This window comes from Macaca fascicularis, chromosome 10 (assembly GCF_037993035.2).
Source record: "Macaca fascicularis isolate 582-1 chromosome 10, T2T-MFA8v1.1".
In the NCBI taxonomy this organism is placed as follows: Eukaryota; Metazoa; Chordata; class Mammalia; order Primates; family Cercopithecidae; genus Macaca; species Macaca fascicularis.
In genome coordinates, this window is record NC_088384.1 from 118,896,283 (window position 1) to 118,914,645 (window position 18,363).

Sequence of the window (18,363 nt, forward strand, 5' to 3'; positions counted from 1 at the left end):
CCCAACCCCCTACCACAGTCTCCACCCCCTACCACAGTCTCCACCCACTACCACAGTCCCCACCCCCTACCACAGTCTCCACCCACTACCACAGTCCCCACCCCCTACAACAGTCCCCAATCCCCTACCACAGTCCCCAATCCCCTACCACAGTCTCCACCCCCACCACAGTCTCCACCCCCTACCACAGTCTCCACCCCCACCACAGTCTCCACCCCCTACCACAGTCCCCACCCCCTGCCACAGTCTCCACCCCCTACCACAGTCTCCACCTCCCTACCACAGTCCCCACCCCTACCACAGTCCCCACCCCCTACCACAGTCCCCAAACCCCTACCACAGTCCCCAACCCCCTACCACAGTCCCCAACCCCCTACCACAGTCCCCAACCCCTACCACAGTCCCCACCCCCTACCACAGTCCCCAACCCCCTACCACAGTCCCCAACCCCTACCACAGTCCCCAACCCCTACCACAGTCCCCACCCCCACCACAGTCTCCACCCCTGCCACAGTCTCCACCCCCTACCACAGTCTCTACCCCCTACCACAGTCCCCAATCCCCTACCACAGTCTCCACCCCCACCACAGTCTCCACCCCCTACCACAGTCTCCACCCCCACCACAGTCTCCACCCCCTACCACAGTCTCCACCCCCACCACAGTCTCCACCCCCTACCACAGTCTCCACCCCTACCACAGTCCCCCACCCCCTACCACAGTCCCCCACCCCCTACCACAGTCTCCACCCCTGCCACAGTCCCTCACCCCCGCCACAGTCTCCACCCTCGCCACAGTCTCCACCCTCGCCACAGTCTCCACCCCCTACCACAGTCCCCAACCCCCTGCCACAGTCCCCAACCCCTACCACAGTCCCCACCCCCTACCACAGTCTCCACCCTCACCACAGTCTCCACCCCTAACACAGTCTCCACCCCATACCACAGTCTCCACCCCCTACCAGAGTCCCCAACCCCTACCACAGTCTCCACCCCCTACCACAGTCCCCAAACCCTACCACAGTCTCCACCCCCGCCACAGTCTCCACCCCCTACCACAGTCTCCACCCCTACCACAGTCCCCCACCCCCTACCACGGTCCCCCACCCCCTACCACAGTCTCCACCCCTACCACAGTCTCCACCCCTACCACAGTCCCCACCCCTACCACAGTCTCCACCCCCTACCACAGTCTCCACCCACTACCACAGTCCCCACCCCCTACCACAGTCTCCACCCACTACCACAGTCCCCACCCCCTACAACAGTCCCCAATCCCCTACCACAGTCCCCAATCCCCTACCACAGTCTCCACCCCCACCACAGTCTCCACCCCCTACCACAGTCTCCACCCCCACCAGTCTCCACCCCCTACCACAGTCCCCACCCCCTGCCACAGTCTCCACCCCCTACCACAGTCTCCACCCCCTACCACAGTCCCCAAACCCTACCACAGTCCCCACCCCCTGCCACAGTCTCCACCCCCTACCACAGTCTCCACCTCCCTACCACAGTCCCCACCCCTACCACAGTCCCCACCCCCTACCACAGTCCCCAAACCCCTACCACAGTCCCCACCCCCTACCACAGTCCCCAACCCCCTACCACAGTCCCCAACCCCCTACCACAGTCCCCAACCCCTACCACAGTCCCCACCCCCACCACAGTCTCCACCCCTGCCACAGTCTCCACCCCCTACCACAGTCTCTACCCCCTACCACAGTCCCCAATCCCCTACCACAGTCTCCACCCCCACCACAGTCTCCACCCCCTACCACAGTCTCCACCCCCACCACAGTCTCCACCCCCTACCACAGTCTCCACCCCTACCACAGTCCCCCACCCCCTACCACAGTCTCCACCCCTGCCACAGTCCCTCACCCCCGCCACAGTCTCTACCCTCACCACAGTCTCCACCCCCTACCACAGTCCCCAACCCCCTGCCACAGTCCCCAACCCCTACCACAGTCCCCACCCCCTACCACAGTCTCCACCCTCACCACAGTCTCCACCCCTAACACAGTCTCCACCCCATACCACAGTCTCCACCCTCACCACAGTCTCCCACCCCCTACCACAGTCTCCACCCCCTACCACTGTCCCCGACCCCCTACCACAGTCTCCACGCCCTACCACAGTCCCCACCCCTGCCACAGTCTCCCACCCCCTACCACAGTCTCCACCCCCTACCACAGTCTCCACCCCTATCACAGTCCCCCACCCCCTACCACAGTCCCCCACCCCCTACCACAGTCTCCACCCCTGCCACAGTCCCCCACCCCCGCCACAGTCTCCACCCTCGCCACAGTCTCCACCCCCTACCACAGTCCCCAACCCCCTGCCACAGTCCCCAACCCTTACTACAGTCCCCACCACCTACCACAGTCTCCACCCTCACCACAGTCTCCACCCCCTACCACAGTCCCCACCCCCTACCACAGTCTCCCACCCCCTACCACAGTCCCTGACCCCCTACCACAGTCCCCACCCCCTACCACAGTCTCCACCCCTACCACAGTCCCCACCCCCTACCACAGTCTCCACCCTCACTACAGTCTCCACCCTTACCACAGTCTCCACCCTCACCACAGTCTCCCACCCCCTACCACAGTCTCCACCCCCTACCACAGTCCCCGACCCCCTACCACAGTCTCCACCCCCTACCACAGTCCCCACCCCTGCCACAGTCTCCCACCCCCTACCACAGTCTCCACCCCCTACCACAGTCCCCGACCCCCTACCACAGTCTCCACCCCCTACCACAGTCCCCACCCCTGCCACAGTCTCCCACCCCCTACCACAGTCTCCACCCCCTACCACAGTCCCCACCCCTGCCACAGTCTCCCACCCCCTACCACAGTCTCCACCCCCTACCACAATCTCCACCCCTATCACAGTCCCCCACCCCCTACCACAGTCCCCACCCCCTACCACAGTCTCCACCCCTACCACAGTCCCCGACCCCCTACCACAGTCTCCACCCCCTACCACAGTCTCCACCCCTACCACAGTCCCCACCCCCTACCACAGTCTCCACCCTCACCACAGTCTCCACCCTCACCACAGTCTCCCACCCCCTACCACAGTCTCCACCCCCTACCACATTCCCCAACCCCCTACCAGTCTCCACCCCCTACCACAGTCCCCACCCCTGCCACAGTCCCCCACCCCCTACCACAGTCTCACACCCCCTACCACAGTCTCACACCCCCTACCACAGTCTCCACCCCTACCACAGTCTCCACCCCCTACCACAGTCTCCACCCCCTACCACATTCCCCAACCCCCTACCAGTCTCCACCCCCTACCACAGTCCCCACCCCTGCCACAGTCCCCCACCCCCTACCACAGTCTCACACCCCCTACCACAGTCTCACACCCCCTACCACAGTCTCCACCCCTACCACAGTCTCCACCCCCTACCACAGTCTCCACCCCCTACCACATTCCCCAACCCCCTACCAGTCTCCACCCCCTACCACAGTCCCCACCCCTGCCACAGTCCCCCACCCCCTACCACAGTCTCACACCCCCTACCACAGTCTCACACCCCCTACCACAGTCTCCACCCCTACCACAGTCCCCGACCCCCTACCACAGTCTCCACCCCCTACCACAGTCTCCACCCCATCACAGTCTCCTACCCCCTACCACAGTCTCCACCCCCTACCACAGTCCCCCACCCCCTACCACAGTCTCCACCCCTACCACAGTCCCCAACCCCCTACCACAGTCTCCACCCCATCACAGTCTCCTACCCCCTACCACAGTCTCCACCCCCTACCACAGTCTCCACCCCATCACAGTCTCCTACCCCCTACCACAGTCTCCACCCCCTACCACAGTCCCCCACCCCCTACCACAGTCTCCACCCCTACCACAGTCTCCACCCCCTACCACAGTCTCCACCCCATCACAGTCTCCTACCCCCTACCACAGTCTCCACCCCCTACCACAGTCCCCCACCCCCTACCACAGTCTCCACCCCTACCACAGTCCCCAACCCCCTACCACAGTCTCCACCCCCTACCACAGTCCCCAACCCCTGCCACAGTCCCCAACCCCTGCCACAGTCTCCACCCCTGCCACAGTCCCCGACCCCCTACCACAGTCCCCCACCCCCTACCACAGTCTCCACCCCCTACCACAGTCCCCGACCCCCTACCACAGTCTCCACCCCCTACCACAGTCTCCACCCCTATCACAGTCTCCTACCCCCTGCCACAGTCTCCACCCCTGCCACAGTCCCCCACCCCCTAGCAGAGTCCCCCACCCCCTACCACAGTCTCCACCCCCTACCACAGTCTCCACCCCTATCACAGTCTCCACCCCCTACCATAGTCCCCCACCCCTACCACAGTCCCCACCCCCTACCACAGTCTCCACCCTCACCACAGTCTCCACCCTCACCACAGTCTCCCACCCCCTACCACAGTCTCCACCCCCTACCACATTCCCCAACCCCCTACCAGTCTCCACCCCCTACCACAGTCCCCACCCCTGCCACAGTCCCCCACCCCCTACCACAGTCTCACACCCCCTACCACAGTCTCACACCCCCTACCACAGTCTCCACCCCTACCACAGTCTCCACCCCCTACCACAGTCTCCACCCCCTACCACATTCCCCAACCCCCTACCAGTCTCCACCCCCTACCACAGTCCCCACCCCTGCCACAGTCCCCCACCCCCTACCACAGTCTCACACCCCCTACCACAGTCTCACACCCCCTACCACAGTCTCCACCCCTACCACAGTCTCCACCCCCTACCACAGTCTCCACCCCCTACCACATTCCCCAACCCCCTACCAGTCTCCACCCCCTACCACAGTCCCCACCCCTGCCACAGTCCCCCACCCCCTACCACAGTCTCACACCCCCTACCACAGTCTCACACCCCCTACCACAGTCTCCACCCCTACCACAGTCCCCGACCCCCTACCACAGTCTCCACCCCCTACCACAGTCTCCACCCCATCACAGTCTCCTACCCCCTACCACAGTCTCCACCCCCTACCACAGTCCCCCACCCCCTACCACAGTCTCCACCCCTACCACAGTCCCCAACCCCCTACCACAGTCTCCACCCCATCACAGTCTCCTACCCCCTACCACAGTCTCCACCCCCTACCACAGTCTCCACCCCATCACAGTCTCCTACCCCCTACCACAGTCTCCACCCCCTACCACAGTCCCCCACCCCCTACCACAGTCTCCACCCCTACCACAGTCTCCACCCCCTACCACAGTCTCCACCCCATCACAGTCTCCTACTCCCTACCACAGTCTCCACCCCCTACCACAGTCCCCCACCCCCTACCACAGTCTCCACCCCTACCACAGTCCCCAACCCCCTACCACAGTCTCCACCCCCTACCACAGTCCCCAACCCCTGCCACAGTCCCCAACCCCTGCCACAGTCTCCACCCCTGCCACAGTCCCCGACCCCCTACCACAGTCCCCCACCCCCTACCACAGTCTCCACCCCCTACCACAGTCCCCGACCCCCTACCACAGTCTCCACCCCCTACCACAGTCTCCACCCCTATCACAGTCTCCTACCCCCTGCCACAGTCTCCACCCCTGCCACAGTCCCCCACCCCCTAGCAGAGTCCCCCACCCCCTACCACAGTCTCCACCCCCTACCACAGTCTCCACCCCTATCACAGTCTCCACCCCCTACCATAGTCCCCCACCCCTACCACAGTCTCCACCCCTACCACAGTCTCCACCCCCTACCACAGTCTCCACCCCTACCACAGTCTCCACCCCCTACCACAGTCCCCCACCCCCTACCACAGTCTCCACCCCCTACCACAGTCCCCACCCCCTACCACAGTCCCCACCACCTACCACAGTCCCCACCACCTACCACAGTCTCCACCCCCTACCATAGTCCCCCACCCCTACCATAGTCCCCCACCCCTACCACAGTCTCCATCCCCTACCATAGTCTCCCACCCCCTACCACAGTCTCCACCCCCTACCATAGTCCCCCACCCCCTACCACAGTCTCCACCCCCTACCACAATCCCCCACCCCCTACCACAGTCCCCAACCCCCTACCACAGTCCCCCACCCCTACCACAGTCCCCTACCCCCTACCACAGTCTCCACCCCCTACCACAGTCTCCACCCCCTACCACAGTCCCCCACATCCTACCACAGTCCCCCACACCCTACCACAGTCCCCTACCCCCTACCACAGTCCCCCACACCTATCACAGTCCCCCACACCCTACCACAGTCTCCACCCCCTACCACAGTCTCCACCACCTACCACAGTCTCCACCACCTACCACAGTCTCCACCTCCTACCACAGTCCCCCACCCCCTACCACAGTCCCCCACCCCCTACCACAGTCCCCCACACCCTACCACAGTCTCCACCCCCTACCACAGTCCCCCACCCCTACCACAGTCCCCCACACCCTACCACAGTCCCCCACCCCTACCACAGTCCCCCACCCCCTACCACAGTCTCCACCACCTACCACAGTCTCCACCCCCTACCACAGTCCCCCACCCCCTACCACAGTCCCCCACCCCCTACCACAGTCCCCCACCCCCTACCACAGTCTCCACCCCCTACCACAGTCCCCAACCCCCTACCACAGTCCCCCACCCCTGCCACAGTCCCCCACCCCCTACCACAGTCCCCAACCCCCTACCACAGTCCCCCACCCCTGCCACAGTCCCCCACCCCCTACCACAGTCCCCCACCCCCTACCACAGTCCCCAACCCCCTACCACAGTCCCCAACCCCCTACCACAGTCCCCCACCCCCTACCACAGTGCCCCGGGACACAGACAGGGAGAGGCCCTCATAGCTCCCAGTGGCAATTCTGACCATGGGCAGTGTCTCCCTGCATGGTGGAGGCAGTGGCATCAGGGCCCCAACTGTGGCGCCTTCGGCCCCTCTGACCTTCCATGTGGTGTTCTTTGTGGGTGGGTGGCTGCAGGAGCCTGGGCTCTGCCTCCTGCCCTGTGTAGAGGCCTGGCAGGGGACCTGGCGGGCGACCCGCACACAGGCAGTGCTCATTCCTCAGGACTGGTGTGGAGGCTGAGGCTCCAAGAGCCAGGCCGGCACCTGCCTGCGGTGTCTGCGGAGGCACCATTGACAGAGGATCGCGCTGCTATAAAATGGGTTTGAACACCAAGTCCAAGTGACCACAACAGTCACAGTTTCTACCTCGTCAAGACTTTTTCCTGCTGGGCTTGCAGCAGCTGCGGCGTCGGCTCCTTGGGGTCCGGGCAGAAGGGGGACATGGCCTGCCCAGGGCCCCAGCTCACTGGGAGGAGCCTATGGGTCTGGTCTAGGCCCCAGCCACGCTCCGCCAGGTCCCTGGGGACCTCGTGTGCCTGCTGTGGCCGCCTCTGCCCGGCAGACAGACCCCTTTTTAGACGTGAATCCCGAGAAGCCTCCAGGACACAGCTGCAGATGCCCGTGCCTCCAGGGTGATGGTCATTCCAGGGTGATGGCCAGGGCTGTAGACACCACTGCCCCATGGGGAATAGCGGGCTGTTTTTTAGCCTCCAGGCAGGACATTCTACAGGTGGGGGCCGTGCCAGCAGCCTCAGGGCCTCCGAGAGATGTCAGGGCTGGCACTTGCCCTGCGGGTACTGCGCCTGTCCCAGGTGTGGGTGGGGCCTGGTGGCTGAATTTCCCTTTTGCTTTAAACTCACAGGAAAGCCTCCTGCTTTTCTGCCCCTTGGGCAAGTTCTCACTTACACGGCCATGTGAGCACGTGGACGTTTTTTAAAGGGGTTCATAGCAACTCCCGGACATGTCCTAATTTCACAATCCCGGGGGAAGGTGATTAGATGAGCTTTTGCATCTTTGACTCCACTGTGATGGAATTATCCTGCGATTGTGCAAAAATACCCGCACGAATTCACGGGTGTTACAAACAATGCCAAACCTACCGGGACTGCACTACCCACAAGGGAGACTGGACAGAGCCGTCGGGCCCAGAGGCTGTGAACCTGAGCTTGGTCTATGGGCCTGTGTCTGGGAGGCTGTGTTCACAGAAGCCCTTTGTACAGCACAGATGGGGATGTGGGGAGGTGTTTACCATTCCTGGGCCCAGGGCAGGCTTACTTTAGGGATTCTTGTCATTCCTCTAATCCAGAGCCTTTTCTCCACTCCCAGGGTCCGGGAGGCACCGCAGGCCCTAAGGGAGACCAGGTGAGCTGGGCGCAGGCCGGGGCAAAAGGAATGATGGCAAAGCTGCACGGCTTCTCCCAGACCCTGCCTGCCCTGGCTCTGGCCCTGGCTGTGTTTTCGGGACGCTGAGCCTCCTTTCCCCTCTTGCTGTCTCCGTCGGTCGCCCTTTCTGGCTCCTGCCACTCCTGCTTAGGACAGCGGCAACAGCACTGGGCACCCAGCCCCCAGGCATGCCCCAGCGTCCCCCGCTGCCTTCCTGGGTGCAGACGGCTGGCCAGAGTGTCCCTGCATGGCCCTGGGTGCAACAGAAGCTACTTCTGGTACAGGAGGCACCAACAGGGACCCTCAAAAGGACGGAGGTGTTTCCTGCTGTCCTTTTGGAGAACGAACAGAGGGAAGGGGCGAGGCTCTGCGTGTGTGTTTTGCAGGCAGATTCGAAATGCATTTCTGCTCTTCCAAGCACTTCTCTCTCTGGAAAAGTGTCGGGGTGGCTGGGGCCGTGGTCGTGGCTGCCCTGCCCTCCTGCACTGCCTGCTCTGGGTGAGTGGGGCCGTGGTTTTTGTGGCTCCCCTGCAGTGCCTGCTCTCACTTCTGAGCACACGGCCTTTCCATACAGCTGGAGGGCCTGCGGCAATCGAACCCCCACGCTCGGTTCTGCTTGGCAGAAAAGCCTCATTATGCAAACAAATGTCTTCCCTTTTTTGGCCCCGCCTCTGCCTGCAGGTCTCCCAAGGCAGGGTCCTGGGCTGCCTTTGGAGCTGATTAAAAGGCAGTGAGACCCTGGGGCCTGGGCTTTTGGCCTGGACCTCAGGATGAACATTACACCCACGGAGGCTTGAGAGCAGGGAGTTTAAGGCATGAAGTCTCTACTGATGCATGAACAGCTCTTTTAACTTTGGGGTGTATTGTTTTCAGGGCATTGCAGGTTCCGACGGTCTTCCTGGGGATAAAGGAGAACTGGTGAGTAATTAGGTAACCTCACTGTCACCAATAGCTGGGAGCGAGGTCGTCACTGTGGCCGGGGAGCAGTCCTGGGGACAGGGTCAAAATCTGCAGCTCTCGGTGGAAGAGCTGCAGCTCTGCTGGGCAGCGTGGGGATGGAGCAGGGTCGGGCAGAGGCCCTGGCCACTGGCCGTCCCTTAGCAAGTGGGCAGGGCCTGGCAGGAAAGCGAGGCGGCTCTGAAGCCTGACCTGACCAGGTCAGACCTGTGGGGCTCCCACACTCTGCCCCGTGGAGTGGCACCTGCCTGAAGCAGTCACAGCGGCGTTTTTGTTTTGTTTTCTTGTTTTTGTTTTTTTGGGGGTTTTTTTTTTGAGACGAAGTTTTGCTCTGTTGCCCAGGCTGGAGCACAGTGGTGCGATCGTGGCTTACTGCAGCCTCTGCCTCTTTGGTTCAAGCGATTTTCCTGCCCCAGCCTCCCGAGTAGCCAGGATTACAGGCCCTCCCACAGCCGACTAATTGTTTATGTTTTCTGGGGGTTTTTGTTTGTTTGTTTGTTTGTTTTGAGACGGAGTCTTGCTCTGCCGCCCAGGCTGGAGTGCAGTGGTGTGATCTCGGCTCACTGCAAGCTCCGCCTCCCAGGTTCACATCATTCTCCTGCCTCAGCCTCCCGAGTAGCTGAGACTACAGGCGCCCGCCATCGCGCCCGGCTAGTTTTTTGTATTTTTTTTTAGTAGAGATGGGTTTTCACCGTGTTAGCCAGGATGGTCTCGATCTCCTGACCTCATGATCCGCCCGTCTCGGCCTCCCAAAGTGCTGGGATTACAGGCTTGAGCCACCGCGCCCGGCCTGTTTGTTTTTGAGACGGAGTCTCGCTCTTTTGCCCAGGCTGGAATGCAGTGACGCGATCTCAGCTCACTGCAACCTCCCTACTTCAAGGGATTCTCCTGCCTCAGCTTCCTGAATAGCTGGGATTACAGGTACCTGCCACCACGCCCGGCTAGTTTTTGTATTTTTAGTAGAGACAGGGTTTCACCATGCTGGCCAGACTGGTCTCGAATTCCCGACCTCAGGCAATCCGCCCACCTCCGCCTTCCAAAGTGCTGAGAATACAGGTGCGAGCCACCCTGCCTGGCCTAATTTTTGTACTTTTAGTAGAGATGGGGTTTCACCATGTCGGCCAGGCTAGTCTCAAACTCCTGACCTCAGGTGATCTACCCGCCTTGGCCTCCCAAAGTGCTGGTATTACAGGCGCGAGCTGCCGTGCCAGCCCACAGCTGGTTTTTAACTGAAGAAAACTCCACTTCCACAGACCTGAAACTCAGGTGAAGCATAAAATTAGGTTCTTGTTTGAGTCCCTTGATAGACAGATTTCTCCTTCTGGAGGTAACAAATGGAGCAGTCATGAGTCCGAGGGAAGGAGGGCCTTTCTGGCTTTCCCGAGGCCAGGGTTTTTAATCTGTAATTAAGTCTTTCCTTTGTGATTGGGTGAAATAGAAGCAGCCTAGCCTCAGGGACCCCAGTCTCTGGCAGACCCCCACAGCCCCGTGTAAACTTTTTGTGCCTCTGGCCAAAATACCTTAGTTGTATGTGTTTCATGTCGTGAATTCTTTTTTTAATTTTTTTTTGAGACGGAGTCTTACTCTGTCCCCAGGCTGGAGTGCAGTGGTGGGATCTCAGCTCACTGCAACCTCCGCCTCCTGTGTTCAAGCGATTCTCCTGCCTCAGCCTCCCGAGTAGCTGGGACTACAGGTGCCCACCACCACACCCAGCTAATTTTTGTATTTAGTAGAGACGGGGTTTCACCATGGTGGTGGTCAGGCTGGTCTCAAACTCCTGACCTTGTGATCCGTCTGCCTTGGCCTCCCAAAGTACTGGGATTACAGGCATGAGCCACTGCGCCTGGCCCATTTCGTGAATTCGTAGACAACCCTGACAAATGGACCCTGGAAATCCCAGAAGCTGCCCTACCTGGCTACTGTTGCTTGTGGGGTGAGGGGCAGAGCCCCTGGCAGGCGTTTCGGGAAACCTAAGGCTTTGCTCTCAGCTACTCACACAGTCGAGCTGTACGAGGTGACCCCTACCCTCCTGGCCTCAGTGGGGCATGGTGCCCGGGCCCGGTTGGTCCCTCAGATGTGTGGTTAGGCTGTGTCAGTCCGTTTTCTGCTGCTGTAACAGAACACCACAGCTTGGGTAATTTACAAGGAAAAGAGATTCATGTGGCTCCTAGTTCTGGAGGCTGGGAAGCCCCAGACCAAGGGGCACATCCATCGAGGGCCTCCCCACTGCGTGATTCCATGGTAGAAGGCAGAAGGGCCGAGAGGAGGTGCCAGAGCGGGGGAAGGGGCCCAACCCATCCTTTTCATGAGGAGCCCACTGTGGAGACAATGGCGTTAGTCTACTCCGGAGAGCAGAGCCCTTAAACCTAATCACCTCTTAAAGGCCCCACCTCTTTTTATTTTTTTTGAAATGGAGTCTCGCTCTGTCACCCAGGCTGGAGTGCAGTGGCCAGATCTTAGCTCACTGCAAGCTCCGCCTTCCGGGTTGACGCCATTCTCCTGCCTCAGCCTCCTGAGTAGCTGGGACTACAGGCGCCCGCCACCTCGCCGGGCTAGTTTTTTTGTATTTTTTAGTAGAGACGGGGTTTCACCATGTTAGTCAGGATGGTCTCGATCTCCTGACCTTGTGATCCGCCCATCTCGGCCTACCAAAGTGCTGGGATTACAGGCTTGAGCCACCGCGCCCGGCCAAGCCCCACCTCTTAACAGCATCGCAGTGGCCCTTCAATTCCAGCATGTGTTTTGGAGGAGACACTTAGCCCAGCCGACTGTGTGTTGACGCACCTGCGGCCAGTCATTTCTGAGGACCCGGCTGGAGGGGGTCCCAGGGTTTTAGGGCAGAGAGGTTCAGCCTAGCATTACGCATGTTAGTAAGAAAAAGGAATGGAAATGAAGTAAGCGTGTGTAGGAGACAGCACCGCACAGCTACCAAAGTCACTCTTCCCGGGAAAGTAAATTTTTAAAAAGCTTCAATCAATCAACACAATCACAGCAATATAAAAAATGTATATAGAAGAACAGAAGGAAGGAACCACTGTCAATATTTGGATGTAGTCTAATAGCAGGTGTGTGGATGACTTGATTTATTTTATCCTCGACTGGCTACTTCCCACCCACCCAACAATACACACTTAGTTAAAACACACAACTCTTCTCTCCTCAGGGTGCCAGCGGCCCGGTCGGACCCAAGGGAGAGGTGAGTGCCCGCCCACTGTTCCGACGACACAATCCGTGGGTGCCTGCTGGCTTCCTGCCCACTGCTGGGCAACCAGGCGGCCCTGCAGGGCACTGCCCAGATCCGAGATTGTAAAAAAGCTTGCTCTGGTCAAGGCTGGGCAAGATGGCTCAGTGCCGGCCAGGAAAAGAGCATGTCAGGGTGGCTCTGGGCTCCTGGGCTCGCCCCTGACCCGCCTTCCTCTGTTTCTCTGCAGTCTGGCAGTCGAGGGGAGCTGGGCCCTAAAGGCATCCAGGGTCCCAATGGCACCAGCGGCGTTCAGGGTGTCCCCGGGCCCCCCGGTCCTCTGGGCCTCCAGGGCGTCCAGGGTGTTCCTGGCATCACGGGGAAGCCGGGCGTTCCGGTACGTCGCTTTTCCAGCTTTCACAGGATTGAGATCGTGTTTTTTCCTGAAGGAAGTTACTTTGCGGGGTGATGGTGGGAATGCCTTACAGAGGCTGCCACCCCCATGCTGACGAATGTGTGGGGTGAATTCCAGGGGAAGGAGGCCAGCGAGCAGCGCATCAGGGAGCTGTGTGGGGGGCTGATCAGCGGTAAGTCAGATACACGCACGGCTGCAGCAGGGCCTGTCCCCACCTGGGGTTCCCGTGCCTGGGGCTACACACAGCCTTCGCGCCACCACTTTCCAGCCAGACTGAGCCGCTAGCACTCACCCTGCCTCTTAGCCCTTGGGGGTCCACGTCCGCCTTGGCGTCTGCCCGTCCTCTGCACCAGAGGATGGCCCACTCTCCAGCCCCGGATTCAACCAGATGCCCGGCACGCAGCAGACGCCCTAAAGTCTACTGAATGCGATGGGTACAAGAATAGCGGAGTGTGCCCCTGTGGCTGGCAGGGCAGGTCCCCAAACGCCCCCGAGGGCACTTCCTTCACCTTCCCATTCTCAGGCTTCTCAGGCTCCAAGGGGTTGGGGGTCCTTTCTAGCTCCGGCCTTCATCACCCCGAAGCAGTGAAACCATTTTCCATCAATCGGAAGGAAAACGTCCTTCTGGAAGGCAGCTCTGTGCAGATATTTCATGCTTCACATAATGATACTTTTGATGATCCTCTCTCAAGTAAACGCCTGCACCCTTGTTTTCCCAAAGAACAAATTGCACAGTTAGCCACGCACCTGAGGAAGCCTTTGGCACCGGGGTCCATTGGCCGGCCCGGTCCAGCTGGCCCCCCTGGACCCCCAGGACCCCCAGGCTCCATTGGTCACCCTGGCGCTCGAGGACCCCCCGGATACCGCGGTCCCACTGGGGAGCTGGGAGACCCCGGGCCCAGAGGTGAGTGGTCGACCCCACGACATGGTCACCCTGCTGTAAAAATCCCTGAGACTAACTTGTTAGTAGGCGCTGCTTCTGGTGCCTGCCAAGCGCCTTCAGTGGTAATGCCTGGAAGGCAGGGGCCCCTCATATTTTGGGGCCTAGCGCAGTTAACGCCTTAGTAATCCTGTGGGAACTGGAACATTTTTAAAATGTGATGTTTTTCTCAAATACCATTAGAACAATATTTGGCAGGGAGAGGTTGATTAAAACTGTGGCGAAGGCCGGGCAGTGGCTCCCGCCTGGAATCCCAGCACTTTCAGAGGCCAAGGTGGGCAGATCACAAGGTCAGGAGTTCCAGACCAGACCAGCCTGACCAACATGGTGAAACCCCATCTCTACTAAAAATACAAAAATTAGCCGGGCATGGTGGCACACGCCTGTAATCCCAGCTACTCAGGAGGCTGAGGTAGGAGAATCTCTTGAACCCTGGAGGCAGGGGTTGCAGTGAGCTGAGTTTGTACCATTGCACTCCAGCTTGGGCAACAGAGCGAGACTCCATCTCCATAAAAGAAAAAAAAAAGTGAGGAATGGCCAGGTGCAGTGGCTCACGCCTGTAATCCCAGCACTTTGGGAGGCCAAGGCAGGTGGATTACTGGAAGTCAGGAGTTCAAGACCAGCCTGGCCAACGTGGTAAAACCCCGTCTCTACTAAAAATACAAAATTAGCCGGATGTGGTGGCATGCACCTGTAATCCCAGCTACTCGGGAGGCTGAGGCAGGAGAATCACTTGAACCTGGAAGGCGGAGGTTGCAGTGAGCTTAGATCATGCCATTGCATTCTGGCATGGGCAAAAAGAGCGAAACTCTGTCTCAAAAAAATAAAATGTGAGGAATGAATAAATAAGAGTTGCATTTATATTGACAAGATGCACCTTCATGAAAACTGGCAGCATGTGAAAATTTCTGTTGCAAAAGGCAAACATACGAAATTCAAAGTTGTCTCCATATTAAGGGCTATGAAGAACACAGAAAGCTTTAATTTAGAAACAAGACGAAAATCACTGACATTCGCTGATCCTCCACGCGGCTGTGCAGTGTGCATGGCTGGCAGTATTGACTTGCCAGAAAGGCTTTGAGGTACCCAGGTGTAAACTGGGGAGGTCTGGAGGCATGGAAGACACACAATTGTGTTAACTGTTGGACACGAACCCTTACCAGAATTTTAAAATGTCAAGACGCCTTCCATCTGCAACATCCGGTCAGCTGCCCTTCAGCCCAAGTAAAGGATTTAAAGCTCACGATTCCAGTGGATCCCACCTTCCGGACCAGATAACGTCCTGCTTCCCAAAAATAGCTTAAGAAAAACGTTTCTAAAGGAAACTTAACTCTGCGAGTTTGTCTTCATCTCTGAGACGAAATTGAACTATTTAGCAAGGTGGTCGTGTTCCATAGTTAGTGATATTATTTCACTTATTTTAAAGATACTGAGATTGAAGATTTTCAGCACTTGAGTGTCAAATTCATTTTGTTGTCCATATGTCCAAATTATCAAATAACTTCCTGTTTTCCTGGAAACTTCTTTAAGTTATGACTTTCTCAGGCCATCTAGGCTAGTCTTATGCCACATGAGGGACTGCAATCTTCAAAAAGAGACCACATAAGATTTTCTCCAGATAGGGACCTGAACTCCTTCAAGACTTTGAAAATAAAATTCAGGCCAGGTGCAGTGGCTCACGCCTGTAATCCCAGCACTTTGGGAGGCCGAGGTGGGTGGATCACCTGAGGCCAGGAGTTAGAGACCAGCCTGACCAATATGGTGAAACCGCATCTCTACTAAAAATACAAAAATTAGCTGGACGTGGTGGCGCGTGCCTGTAATCCCAGCTACTCAGGAGGCTGAGGCAGGAGAATCGCTTGAACCCAGGAGGTGGAGGTTGCAGTGAGCCGAGATCACACCACTACACTCCAGCCTGGGCAACAGAGCAAGACTTCGTCTCAAAAGAAAAAAGAAAATTCAAAAGGCACATTAATGACCATTACCGATTCTCAGAGAGTGGTGTGGTGGAATTAGTGAGCAGAGACCACACTGACCCGTGTGCCTGACTGTCCTGACCGTCCTGACCGTCCTGGCCGGCCTCTGGGACGGCTGCACTTTTGTGCCCTGTGAAGATGGGCACGTCTGCGGCAGGAGCCGCTCCCTGGAGAGGTGCTTGGTGCCTCGGGCCATGGTCAGTGAAGCTGGCACGATGCCCAGAGCTGACCATGGGAACTGAATGTGAATATAAATGCACGCTTGGACCCACTGCAGGTCCTCGCTCAGAAGCCTCTGTTACTGCTGTGCCTCGAGCCCCCTCCCTGGAAAAGGAGCACCAGCAGGACCGCCTTCTGCCCCAGGGCACAGTAGGTCAGCCTGCGGCGTCGGGCCAGTCACGCCAGACACACTGGGCACCAGGGGCCACTGAAGCCCGCTGCCCCGCTGGGGAGGCCCACCCGAGTTCCCAGGCCATGGGCACCGCTCCCGCCCGTGGCCGTGCGTGATGTGCAGATGGGCAGTGACTGCCTCAACGTTGGCACCGCCAATCGCACCTGTGCTCATCAATTTCAGAAGGTAGCAGGATTGCAGGATTGAAACACACACACAAACACCAAGCAAAACAGAGTTGGTGCCGCTGCAATGACCATCAGACGAAACAGACCGGCTGTGTGATGCTGCCTGCCTTACGGGATCCCTGCGCTGACAAAGGCTCACTTTACCGGGAGCAAATCCTAGAGCGACCTGTATGCATCCAGCCTCGTGGCTTCAGGGCGCACAAAGCCAGGGTTGACACGGCTGGGCGTGGTGGCTCGGCCTGGAATCCCAGCACTTTGGGAGGCCAAGGCGAGAGGATGTCTTGAGGCCAGAAGTTCAAGACCAGCTGAGGCAATACAGTGAGACCCAATCTCTATAAAATTAGCCGGGCATGGTGGCATGCCTGTAATCCCAGCTACTCAGGAGGCTGAGGTAGGAGGATCCCTTGAGTCCAGGAGGTTGAGGCTGCAGTGAGCTATGATCACAACACTGCACTCCAGCCTGGGCAACAGAGAGAGATCCTGCCTCAAAAAAAAAAAAAAATAGATGGTAACACACCCCTCTCCTCACCCAGCAAAACACAGATGTAAGATTTGAATGACGCAATTAGAGGGACGTGAAAATGCCCTTAGATGACCCGTGGGTTGAAAATCATTTAAAATAGGATTATAAAACATTAATAACTGCTTAATAGGCATAAATATTTTGAACAAAACTAAAATCCCATTCAAATTGGCTGCCGGAGGTCCGCGAGGTCGTTCAGCCATGCAGGGCTCAGCAGCAGGCATATGTTCTGACGGCTGTGCCACTGGGCGGTTTCGCTGTGGGAACATCTGAGTTCACTTGCGCAAGCCCGGCCTCCCTCACCCCTGGGCCGTGTGCCAGAGCTGGGGCTTATGGCTGGAGACCTGCACAGCCTGTTACTGTGCTGGGTCCTGTGGGCGGTTCTAACACAGTGGTGGGTATCTGTGTTAAACACATCCAAACACGGGAGAGGTATGGTGAAAATTGGGTATGATAATCTTATGGGACCACCATCACCTATACGGCGGGTCGTTGACCTGCAGCCGTCCTGCGGCGCAAGACTGTGTACAGGTGGGCCCCTCTTGTCGGACCCCGTCAAGCCCTGTGTGTGTGACGTCTGTACTTCGGTAAAAAGCGGGAACCCTGTTTATTACAAAAGTCGATCAGACACCGCTGTGCTGTGGCTGCAACAGATACTCTAACCATGTGTCCGTGTCCACACCTCGTGACAGGAAGCCAGGGTGACAGAGGAGACAAAGGCGTGGCAGGAGCAGGGCTGGACGGGCCTGACGGAGACCAGGGGCCCCAAGGTACGAGTGCACGGCCAGCACGGCCTCACTGGGTGGCATTTCTTCCGCCATCTTGTAGCTTTATGTGGGGTGTGCTTGGGTTACGAATGGGTCTCTTTTCCTCTTCTCTTGGCAAAGCAATCTCAGAGGCAAGATTAGGAATTGTCTCAGTAACCACTGTAATACATAAAAGTTTAATCGGGGCTGGCGCGGTGGCTCACACCTGTAATCCCAGCACTTTCGGAGGCTGAGGCAGGCGGATAACCTGAGGTCAGAAGTTTGAGACCAGCCTGGCCAACATAGTGGAACCCCATCTCTATTAAAAATACAAAAATGAGCTGGGCATGGTGACGGGCGCCTGTAATCCCAGATACTTGGAAGGCTGAGACAGGAGAATCACTTGAACCCAGGAGGCGGAGGTTGCAGGTTGCAGTGAGCCGAGATCGCGCCACTGCCCTCCAGCCTGGCGACAGAGCGAGACTGTCTCAAAAAAAAAAAAAAAGTGTAATCAGTAAGCAGATCCTCCTGGATCTATTTTAGCTAAGTCGATTTGGTTAGATTCTGTTTAAGCTATTCAGTATCTATTTCAGTTAAATTCTGACAGAATTTTCTCTTAATTGACCTGTGCAGCCATTGAATGTTTCCATTTCTAATGTCAAAAATAAATGCTTTGTCACGGAGGGAGGCGCGCCAGGATCCCTGGCAAAGGCCATCCCCTTCCTGCCCCTGCCTTAGCCTGGTGCCTTCTCAAAACCAGGAGGCCTTAGGCTCCAAGGATGTGTGTGCCCAGGTGAGAAGGCTCCCGCTCCCACCTTTCCCTGGTTGCCCTGGAGC

The 18,363-nt window shown here is 58.2% G+C and overlaps 1 protein-coding gene across 3 annotated transcripts in view; it reads left to right on the forward strand.

Annotated features, from left to right (window-relative positions):
• COL9A3 (collagen type IX alpha 3 chain) overlaps positions 1-18,363 on the forward strand; it is a 33,592-nt gene that overhangs the window by 13,831 nt on the left and 1,398 nt on the right. For all 3 annotated transcript variants that reach the window (XM_045363276.3, XM_065523386.2, XM_005569692.5), the window contains 7 exons: positions 8,153-8,188; positions 9,083-9,127; positions 12,330-12,362; positions 12,598-12,744; positions 12,880-12,934; positions 13,484-13,666; positions 17,473-17,550. In XM_045363276.3, coding sequence (XP_045219211.2) covers positions 8,153-8,188; positions 9,083-9,127; positions 12,330-12,362; positions 12,598-12,744; positions 12,880-12,934; positions 13,484-13,666; positions 17,473-17,550 — 577 coding nt within the window. The remainder of the gene's footprint in view (positions 1-8,152; positions 8,189-9,082; positions 9,128-12,329; positions 12,363-12,597; positions 12,745-12,879; positions 12,935-13,483; positions 13,667-17,472; positions 17,551-18,363) is intronic.